The sequence below is a fragment of the Limanda limanda genome, chromosome 2 (genome assembly GCF_963576545.1).
Source record: "Limanda limanda chromosome 2, fLimLim1.1, whole genome shotgun sequence".
Lineage (NCBI taxonomy): Eukaryota > Metazoa > Chordata > Actinopteri > Pleuronectiformes > Pleuronectidae > Limanda > Limanda limanda.
Window position 1 is genome coordinate 812,501 of NC_083637.1, and position 11,340 is coordinate 823,840.

General features: G+C 43.6%; 1 protein-coding gene across 2 annotated transcripts in view; it reads right to left on the bottom strand.

The window, feature by feature from the left end:
• Window positions 1–11,340, bottom strand: part of LOC132995846 (equilibrative nucleoside transporter 1-like) — an 11,367-nt gene extending 27 nt beyond the window's left edge. Inside the window, exons 1-13 of one of the 2 annotated variants that reach the window (XM_061066066.1) lie at window positions 11,019–11,340; window positions 9,871–9,968; window positions 8,651–8,732; window positions 8,328–8,497; window positions 7,774–7,913; window positions 5,275–5,409; window positions 5,064–5,161; window positions 4,286–4,364; window positions 3,194–3,255; window positions 2,933–3,041; window positions 2,680–2,765; window positions 573–772; window positions 1–397 (exon numbers count right to left, since the gene is read on the bottom strand). The exon at window positions 1–397 is cut by the window's left edge and continues 27 nt beyond it. In XM_061066066.1, the coding sequence (XP_060922049.1) occupies window positions 286–397; window positions 573–772; window positions 2,680–2,765; window positions 2,933–3,041; window positions 3,194–3,255; window positions 4,286–4,364; window positions 5,064–5,161; window positions 5,275–5,409; window positions 7,774–7,913; window positions 8,328–8,497; window positions 8,651–8,732; window positions 9,871–9,899 (1,302 nt within the window). In that variant the 5' untranslated portion in view covers window positions 9,900–9,968; window positions 11,019–11,340 and the 3' untranslated portion in view covers window positions 1–285. Of the gene's footprint in view, window positions 398–572; window positions 773–2,679; window positions 2,766–2,932; window positions 3,042–3,193; window positions 3,256–4,285; window positions 4,365–5,063; window positions 5,162–5,274; window positions 5,410–7,773; window positions 7,914–8,327; window positions 8,498–8,650; window positions 8,733–9,870; window positions 9,989–11,018 lie in introns of both variants that reach the window. The other variant, XM_061066074.1, reaches the window with a different exon arrangement.

The following is an 11,340-nucleotide window of genomic DNA, read 5'->3' on the forward strand; positions in this document are numbered from 1 at the left end:
ATCACATCAATAAATACACTGGACCTTCAATTGCAACAATGGTCTGATGTTAAAGTCACGATAATATCATATGTAGTATAAAATATAACAATGTAGTTTTATGAAGGTTTACAAGTTAAAACAGAATAAAAACATTTAACTGCTCAAAATGTAATTGTGAACGTGAAAATAATGTTTCAATGAACCATTTTCTGCCAAACAGGATAATCTTAACCCAACCTTAACCTAACTTGAACTTAAACCTAACTTGACCCTAACCCTAATCCAAGTTGACCTGATGAGGTTTCAGACCAGAGCTCTGAAGACGAAGGACAGACCGGCACCTAAAGCCAAACCCAGAGACAGAAAGAACGCCATGATGGCGCCGGCGGTTTCTGCTTCATGAGGGAGAACGTTCCTGCAAAACAAGAAATATTTAACATGAATATTTTAAATAAAGTTCTGTTTATCTAAGCATATTTGATATTTATTATAAAACTTTTAATAGATTTTAAATAAAGTAAAAAATTGCTTAAATGAAGATGGCAATCTGCTGCCCCCTGTAGGTTACATCTGTCACGATTGATTCTCACTTTGGACCGTAGCACATGCAGAGACTGGCGAGGTATCCGTTACTGAAGGCGAAGAGGATCATGAAGGCGATGAAGAAGCCGTCATGGTGGAAGTAGACGGGCAGGTGCAGTCGAGGCTGAACGTTACACAGCATGAAGAGCGGCACGAAGACCACGCGACACACAATCAACACAGGAAGTAACACACTGTCCTTCCTCGGCTGGAAACACACAACAAGTCATCATTAATCTCTGTATCTGCTGTATGTCCTCCCCCGGGTGGAGACAGGTCAGACACAGAGGACAGACTGTATGAACCGGGTGGAGACAGGTCAGACACAGAGGACAGACTGTATGAACCGGGTGGAGACAGGTCAGACACAGAGGACAGACTGTATGAACCGGATGGAGACCGGTCAGACACAGAGGACACACTGTATGAACCGGGTGGAGACAGGTCAGACACAGAGGACAGACTGTATGAACCGGGTGGAGACAGAGGTCAGACACAGAGGACAGACTGTATGAACCGGGTGGAGACAGAGGTCAGACACAGAGGACAGACTGTATGAACCGGGTGGAGACAGGTCAGACACAGAGGACAGACTGTATGAACCGGGTGGAGACCGGTCAGACACAGAGGACAGACTGTATGAACCGGGTGGAGACAGGTCAGACACAGAGGACAGACTGTATGAACCGGATGGAGACCGGTCAGACACAGAGGACACACTGTATGAACCGGGTGGAGACAGGTCAGACACAGAGGACAGACTGTATGAACCGGGTGGAGACAGAGGTCAGACACAGAGGACAGACTGTATGAACCGGGTGGAGACAGAGGTCAGACACAGAGGACAGACTGTATGAACCGGGTGGAGACAGGTCAGACACAGAGGACAGACTGTATGAACCGGGTGGAGACAGAGGTCAGACACAGAGGACAGACTGTATGAACCGGGTGGAGACAGAGGTCAGACACAGAGGACAGACTGTATGAACCGGGTGGAGACAGGTCAGACACAGAGGACAGACTGTATGAACCGGGTGGAGACAGAGGTCAGACACAGAGGACAGACTGTATGAACCGGGTGGAGACAGAGGTCAGACACAGAGAACAGACTGTATGAACCGGGTGCAGACAGGTCAGACACAGAGAACAGACTGTATGAACCGGGTGGAGACAGAGGTCAGACACAGAGGACAGACTGTATAAACCGGGTGGAGACAGGTCAGACACAGAGGACAGACTGTATGAACCGGGTGGAGACAGAGGTCAGACACAGAGGACAGACTGTATGAACCGGGTGGAGACAGAGGTCAGACACAGAGGACAGACTGTATGAACCGGGTGGAGACAGAGGTCAGACACAGAGGACACACTGTATGAACCGGGTGGAGACAGGTCAGACACAGAGGACAGACTGTATGAACCGGGTGGAGACAGGTCAGACACAGAGGACAGACTGTATGAACCGGGTGGAGACAGAGGTCAGACACAGAGAACAGACTGTATGAACCGGGTGGAGACAGGTCAGACACAGAGAACAGACTGTATGAACCGGGTGGAGACAGGTCAGACACAGAGGACAGACTGTATGAACCGGGTGGAGACAGGTCAGACACAGAGGACAGACTGTATGAACCGGGTGGAGACAGAGGTCAGACACAGAGGACAGACTGTATGAACCGGGTGGAGACAGAGGTCAGACACAGAGGACAGACTGTATGAACCGGGTGGAGACAGAGGTCAGACACAGAGGACAGACTGTATGAACCGGGTGGAGACAGGTCAGACACAGAGAACAGACTGTATGAACCGGGTGGAGACAGAGGTCAGACACAGAGGACAGACTGTATGAACCGGGTGGAGACAGGTCAGACACAGAGGACAGACTGTATGAACCGGGTGGAGACAGAGGTCAGACACAGAGGACAGACTGTATGAACCGGGTGGAGACAGGTCAGACACAGAGGACAGACTGTATGAACCGGGTGGAGACAGGTCAGACACAGAGAACAGACTGTATGAACCGGGTGGAGACAGAGGTCAGACACAGAGGACAGACTGTATGAACCGGGTGGAGACAGAGGACGTGTAGGTGCGTTTGTTGTCTCTGAAACTCACCCACAGGCAGACAGCTGTTAAGCTCCTCCCACTCCAGTCACACAGATTAAAGAGCAGGAAACAGCTGACAGGTATAAAGTACATGCCTAAAAAACAAGCGCACCGGGCGGGATCATATTAAAGCCTGTATGACGCTGTCATGTGATCAAGAAGAGCTAAACCCCACAGAAAGGTCAAAGGTCAAACGCTGAATTAGAATTGTTTTTTAAATGACTGACAAACAACAACAATAAACAACAACGTGTGAACTGACCCCAGGACTCTCCGATGTCCAGCGTGGACTTGGTGTCGGCCGTGATGGCGGGAAAAGTTCCGATGGTGACGGTGAAGGTGAAACAGACGGAGAGAGCCAGCAGCCAGAGCTGAAGGTCAAAGGTCATTCATGACGGTGACGTGTTAATGTCATCAACAAAAAGGTTTTTTCTAAACAATGAAAACAGACTCATCGTCAATCTGATGATTGATCATCCATACAATCAATGATTTTAATTGATCCAGATTTTATGTCGTTGACCTTTTTAAATATTGTCATCATGGAGATGTTTTGAGTTTCAGAAACTGCTTCCTGTTTCCTGTCTGCAGAGGAAGAAGAGTCACGTGTTAGATGTACATTACATGTATGTGTACAGTTACATGTATGTGTACAGTTACATGTACATGTATCAGTAAAGTTACATGTATGTGTACATATATGTGTACAGTTACATGTACATGTATCAGTAAAGTTACATGTATGTGTACATATATGTGTACAGTTACATGTACATGTATCAGTAAAGTTACATGTATGTGTACATATATGTGTACAGTTACATGTACATGTATCAGTAAAGTTACATGTATGTGTAAAGTTACATGTATGTGTACATGTACATGTATGTGTACAGTTACATGGATGTGTACATGTACATGTATGTGTACAGTTACATGGATGTGTAAAGTTACATGTATGTGTACATGTACATGGATGTGTAAAGTTACATGTATGTGTACATGTACATGTATGTGTACAGTTACATGGATGTGTACAGTTACATGGATGTGTACAGTTACATGGATGTGTACATGTACATGTATGTGTACAGTTACGTGTATGTGTACATGGTTGTGTACAGTTACATGGTTGTGTACATGGTTGTGTACAGTTACATGGTTGTGTACAGTTACATGGTTGTGTACATAGTTGTGTACAGTTACATGTATGTGTACATGGTTGTGTACAGTTACATGGTTGTGTACATGGTTGTGTACAGTTACATGGTTGTGTACAGTTACATGGTTGTGTACAGTTACATGGTTGTGTACAGTTACATGTATGTGTACATGTACATCTATGTGTACAGTTACATGGATGTGTACATGTACATGTATGTGTACAGTTACATGGTTGTGTACATGTATGTGTACAGTTACATGGTTGTGTACAGTTACATGGTTGTGTACAGTTACATGGTTGTGTACAGTTACATGGTTGTGTACATGTATGTGTACAGTTACATGGTTGTGTACAGTTACATGGTTGTGTACAGTTACATGGTTGTGTACATGTATGTGTACAGTTACATGGTTGTGTACAGTTACATGGTTGTGTTGTGTGTATTTGAACCTTCACTCATCAGATTCACTGAGTTCTCGTCGTCCATTCTCTGTTTCTTGTTTTTTTCTTGATAAAACTGGAAAAACTCCTGAAACACAAACATGTAAAAGTTCAGACAACGATCAAACTCAAACGTGACAGAGATTAAGTTCACATGTTTCTACATGTTCACATGAAGTCAAGTTTATGTTCTGTTTATTTATTTCAGTTGGTTTCAGTGTGTAAATTCTGCTCCAGGTAATAAACTCGACATTCTACGAGTTTCAGATGGTTTTCTGCAGATTGTTTATTTATTATTTTGTTAGATTTGGCTGCGGGCTCGATTCTGAACCGTGAGCTGAGGTGTCAGCTGGTTTTTATCTTTACGTTGCTGCTGATTGTCGATCTTTGTCTCATTAAAAGATTTTATGACACGAGGAAAATCTGTAAACTACGACTTCAACAACACAACATTACAAACACATGTCTACAACACACATTGAAGTGTAAGTGTTATAATCAGAATGCGTCACAACCAGTTTTATTATCAATATAATAATTGATATCACAGGTATCTGCCAGCCAATCACAGCTCATCTCTCAGGAAATAAAGTTAGTTGTTATGACCTCACTTCCTGTGTTCAGCTGACATTTGTTTTGATTAGGTTATCATGTGGGTGCGTGTGTGTGTGTGTGTGTGTGTGTGTGTGTGTGTGTGTGTGTGTGTGCGTGTGTGTGTGTGTGTGTGCGTGTGTGTGTGCGTGTGTGTGTGTGTGTGTGTGTGTGTGTGTGTGTGTGTGTGTGTTACCAGTTTCGGCAGCAGGACATATGAGAGGAGTGAAACTAAAATGACGACACAGGCGGTGATGAAATAACCGAACGCTGCGTCATTAAGTTCAGCTCCACCTACAGGGGAGGGGGGGGGGGGGGGTTATGACATCAAACTTTACATCATTAACACAAACAAAATAATTATTGAATAGAGGAAAAAGTTATTGATTGTAAGTTATTGGTCGGACTTGCGATGGAGCAGATCATGGCGAAGGCAGCGAAGGTTCCAGCGAGTCCCTGACCGCTCATGATCGGAGTCGTGTACGAAGCTGGAAGCAGAGCGGCCATTCCAAACAGACTGCCCTGCAGCACGGCCCCGAAGGCTGTGAACAAACAAACAAACAAACAAACAAACAGATCAACAGACTGCCCTGCAGCACGGCCCCGAAGGCTGTGAACAAACAAACAAACAAACAAACAAACAAACAAACAAACAAACAAACAGATCAACAGACTGCCCTGCAGCACGGCCCCGAAGGCTGTGAACAAACAAACAAACAAACAGATCAACAGACTGCCCTGCAGCACGGCCCCGAAGGCTGTAAACAAACAAACAAACAAACAAACAAACAGATCAACAGACTGCCCTGCAGCACGGCCCCGAAGGCTGTGAACAAACAAACAAACAAACAAACAGATCAACAGACTGCCCTGCAGCTTGGCTTGAAGGCTGTAAACAAACAAACAAACCAACAAACAAACAAACAGATCAACAGACTGCCCTGCAGCACGGCCCCGAAGGCTGTGAACAAACAAACAAACAAACAAACAAACAAACAAACAAACAAACAAACAGATCAACAGACTGCCCTGCAGCACGGCCCCGAAGGCTGTGAACAAACAAACAAACAAACAAACAAACAGATCAACAGACTGCCCTGCAGCACGGCCCCGAAGGCTGTAAACAAACAAACAAACAAGCAGATCAACAGACTGCCCTGCAGCTCGGCTTGAAGGCTGTAAACAAACAAACAAACAAACAAACAAACAAACAAACAGATCAACAGACTGCCCTGCAGCACGGCCCCGAAGGCTGTGAACAAACAAACAAACAAACAAACAAACAAACAAACAAACAAACAAACAAACAGATCAACAGACTGCCCTGCAGCACGGCCCCGAAGGCTGTAAACAAACAAACAAACAAACAGATCAACAGACTGCCCTGCAGCACGGCCCCGAAGGCTGTGAACAAACAAACAAACAAACAAACAAACAAACAAACAAACAAACAAACAAACAAACAGATCAACAGACTGCCCTGCAGCACGGCCCCGAAGGCTGTAAACAAACAAACAAACAAACAGATCAACAGACTGCCCTGCAGCACGGCCCCGAAGGCTGTAAACAAACAAACAAACAAACAAACAGATCAACAGACTGCCCTGCAGCACGGCCCCGAAGGCTGTGAACAAACAAACAAACAAACAAACAGATCAACAGACTGCCCTGCAGCTTGGCTTGAAGGCTGTAAACAAACAAACAAACCAACAAACAAACAAACAGATCAACAGACTGCCCTGCAGCACGGCCCCGAAGGCTGTGAACAAACAAACAAACAAACAAACAAACAAACAAACAAACAAACAGATCAACAGACTGCCCTGCAGCACGGCCCCGAAGGCTGTGAACAAACAAACAAACAAACAAACAAACAAACAAACAAACAAACAAACAAACAAACAAACAAACAGATCAACAGACTGCCCTGCAGCACGGCCCCGAAGGCTGTGAACAAACAAACAAACAAACAAACAAACAAACAAACAAACAAACAAACAAACAAACAAACAGATCAACAGACTGCCCTGCAGCACGGCCCCGAAGGCTGTGAACAAACAAACAAACAAACAAACAAACAGATCAACAGACTGCCCTGCAGCACGGCCCCGAAGGCTGTGAACAAACAAACAAACAAACAAACAAACAGATCAACAGACTGCCCTGCAGCACGGCCCCGAAGGCTGTGAACAAACAAACAAACAAACAAACAAACAGATCAACAGATCAACAGACTGCCCTGCAGCACGGCCCCGAAGGCTGTGAACAAACAAACAAACAAACAAACAAACAAACAAACAGATCAACAGATCAACAGACTGCCCTGCAGCACGGCCCCGAAGGCTGTGAACAAACAAACAAACAAACAAACAAACAAACAAACAAACAAACAAACAAACAAACAGATCAACAGACTGCCCTGCAGCACGGCCCCGAAGGCTGTAAACAAACAAACAAACAAACAGATCAACAGATCAACAAACAAACAGATCAACAGACTGCCCTGCAGCACGGCCCCGAAGGCTGTAAACAAACAAACAAACAAACAAACAGATCAAAAGACTGCCCTGCAGCTTGGCTTGAAGGCTGTAAACAAACAAACAAACAAACAGATCAACAGACTGCCCTGCAGCACGGCCCCGAAGGCTGTAAACAAACAAACAGACAAACAAACAAACAAACAGATCAACAAACAAACAAACAAACAAACAGATCAACAGACTGCCCTGCAGCACGGCCCCGAAGGCTGTAAACAAACAAACAAACAAACAAACAAACAAACAAACAGATAAACAAACAAACAAACAAACAAACAGATCAACAGACTGCCCTGGCGCCTGTACTAGAAAACGATTTGTTCTTATCCAGTAACTTCCGGTTTAGTTCAGGTAAACAAACCGACTCACAGTTGATGATGACGATCTTCACCATGGTAACAGAGAAGAAGGTGAGCGGCTCCAGAGGAACCTTGACGAGGATGGCGGTGGCGATGAAGACGACCATGATGACGAGCAGACTGCCCATCACACGCACTCGCTGAGAAACACTGAACCCAGAGAAGAAGAAGATCAAGAATCGACTGACGGCTCAGGAATCAAACTGTCAAACAACATGATAATGAAAACTGTTGAACAAACAAAGAAAAACGTTGAAGCCTGTTGCGGTCGGTGGAGAGAGCGATCAAGTATTTAGATATTATTGTTATAAATCATTGTCACTGGTATATAAGCATATAAACCAGTTCCACAAAAAAGCCGAACTGTTGTTGTTCTATTCCTCGAAAAAGAAAAAAGGAAAAAAAACATTTACTTTACATATAAAAATATATATAGATATATGTATATAGAGCTATATATATATAATGATGGTAATTGATAATTCATAGAGACTGATTGCTCCTTCAGTTCCCTGCTCTGTCCACGAGGGGGCAGTGTTGTCTCAGAGGATGCGCGCGGCTCACATGGTGTGCAGGAAGGAGTTGAGGCACGTGAAGAGCAGCAGCGGAAGCATCGCGCACAGCGTCATCACGTTGTTGAACTTCGCCTCCAGAACGCTGCGGTGTTCACCTGCTGCCTCTGTCTGATTGGCTGAAGCCTCGACCAATGGGTCCTTCAGACGGCTGGTGAAGTACTGAAGACACAGGAGACACGTGGTTAAAATACAAACTCACTCAATGTTTATTTGCGTCATCAGGAGTTTCCATCGACGTGAATAATGAATCAGACTGTGGTCGTCAATCAGGGACAAGGTCATTAACAGGACAGACAGGAAGTGATGTCATACCACGGTCGCAGTCATGAAGAAGTTCCATGGCAACAGTGTCCCCAAACCGAGAAGGAAGAAGATCAACCACACTCCGAAATACCTTTCAAAATAAAAGTTTAGTCACATTTTATTGAGTAAGCAGCAGACTTCAGTTGAGCACAAACCATTGGCAAAGTCAAACAACCTTAAACCTCTGTCTCCTTAAAATATATATATCATATCTCAAAACATATCTATCATATCTGAGGGATGAGGAGGAGTGATGAGGAGGAGGGATGAGGATGGAGGAATGAGGGGTGAGGAAGGAGGGATGAGGAAGGAGGGATGAGGAAGGAGGGATGAGGAAGGAGGAATGAGGGAGGAGGGATGAGGAAGGAGGGATGAGGAATGAGGGATGAGGATGGAGGGATGAGGGATGAGGGATGAGGGACGAGGAAGGAGGAGGGAGGAAGGAGGGATGAGGATGGAGGAATGAGGAAGGAGGGATGAGGAGGAGGGATGAGGAAGGAGGGATGAGGATGGAGGAATGAGGAAGGAGGGATGAGGGATTAGGGATAAGGAGGAGGGATGAGGGATGAGGGATGAGGATGGAGGGTGGAGGAATTAGGGATGAGGAAGGAGGGATGAGGATGGAGGGTGGAGGAATTAGGGATGAGGAATGAGGGATGAGGGATGAGGGATGAGGGATGAGGGATGAGGGATGAGGGATGAGGGATGAGGGATGAGGGATGAGGGATGAGGGATGAGGGATGAGGGATGAGGGATGACAAAGGAGGAAGGAGGGATGACAAAGGAGGAAGGAGGGATGACAAAGGAGGAAGGAGGGATGAGGAATGAGGGATGAGGAGGAGGGATGAGGAAGGAGGGATGAGGAAGGAGGGATGAGGATGGAGGAATGAGAGACGAGAAAGGAGGAAGGAGGGATGACGCATGAGGGATGAGGGATGAGGGATGAGGAAGGAGGAAGGAGGAACGAGGAAGGAGGAAGGAGGGATGAGAAAGGAGGAAGGAGGGATGAGGAAGAAGGAAGGAGGGATGGGGGATGAGGGATGTGTGTGAGGTTCCTTCTTTTCTTTTGAAAGGAGAACGCTGGGTGGGAGGATCTGACTGGTTTCACTGATTCACTTTGAGGCTCCGGCTCCTGAACCTGAGTTTACTTCATGTATTTATATTCATAGGTGATACTTGTATTTCTGTGTTTGAACAGAACAATGTAAATACACAGTAAATTAACTCACTTGTCTTTGGGTGAGCTGATCTTTCCCATTTTCTACTGATGGACGGATGATGGAGGGATGATGGAGGGATGATGGAGGGATGATGATGGAGTGAAATCCTGTCCAACAAGTGTAAAAACTGCTCAATGTGACAGAATAAAGATTTTAAAAGGTGGAAAAAACACTGATCAGTAAACACAAAGATGATCAATGAATAAACAAATATCAGTGGTTATAAAAGCAGAACATGTTTTTATTTCTGATGTCATATCTCTCTATAGTGAGCAGAAATATTATTCGGAAAGGTTTAGAATTTGTGTCAGGTGTTTAATAGTAATTTATTCAAACCTATATTTAAACCAAACACATGAACAGTAATAAAGACAATTCAATTTCATTAGAAACTATAAAATCAATTCAGTTACATAATATTGTAGAAGAATTTGAGAATGACTCACTAATGACGAGGAATAATTCTGACGTATCAATACAGGAAAAGAGAACAATTAAATAATATAATATAATATAATATAATATAATATAATATAATATAATATAATATAATATAATATAATATAATATAATGTAATTCAATTTAATATAATTTAATATAATATAACACAATATAATATATATATAAATATATATTTAATTTAATTTAATTTAATTTAATTTAATTTAATTTAATATAATATAATATAATATAATATAATATAATATAATATAATTTGATATAATTAAATATAATATAACACAATATATATAATATAATATTACATTACAAACACACACCTTTACATTGACCTGGTCTCACAACTACTCAACTCTGGAATAGAAAACCCGGCCGTTTCAAACCAGATGTTAAATGTTCCTGATGAATGAGTGACCCTGAACGCATCATCTGCTGTGTCCATGCAGACTCACTTCTAACACAATGAAACTCAGATGATTGTGAAGTGTTGACACTTGTTGTCTCGTCTGGAGGATGTGAAACTCACTGAGCTGCTGAACTCAACTCATGACTCACCAACACAACATTAGGTCAAAGCAGTTTTTTCAATAGTCAAACAAACTAATTCCTGAGATAAAGATAATGAAGACAAACATATTTTTCAGAGGATTAATAATCCATGAGAATGAAAATGAAGAAAGGAGCTGCAGTAATTTACCTTCAGTACTTGAGGAGGACGACAGGTTTTTCTCCCAGTGGTTGAGTCCAGCTTCCTTTCTGACGGAGAGTTTGCAAAGTTTTATTTTCCCAGAGTCGAGTGTGGAGTCTCCTCTCAGGTGTTCTGTCCGTTTGTCTCTTCACTCAGGAACAGTTTGATTCTCTCTGTGTCTCTGGGACAATTCCGTTTGTCTTCAGTCAGTTTGTGTCTCGAGCTGATTGTGAAATCTGTCACGTTTCAAACTCTTCCCTCTGTCAGAGATCTTCCTCCTTTACCCAGTGCCTTTGTGCAGTTTCAGCAGAATCACCGCTTCAGTGACCTT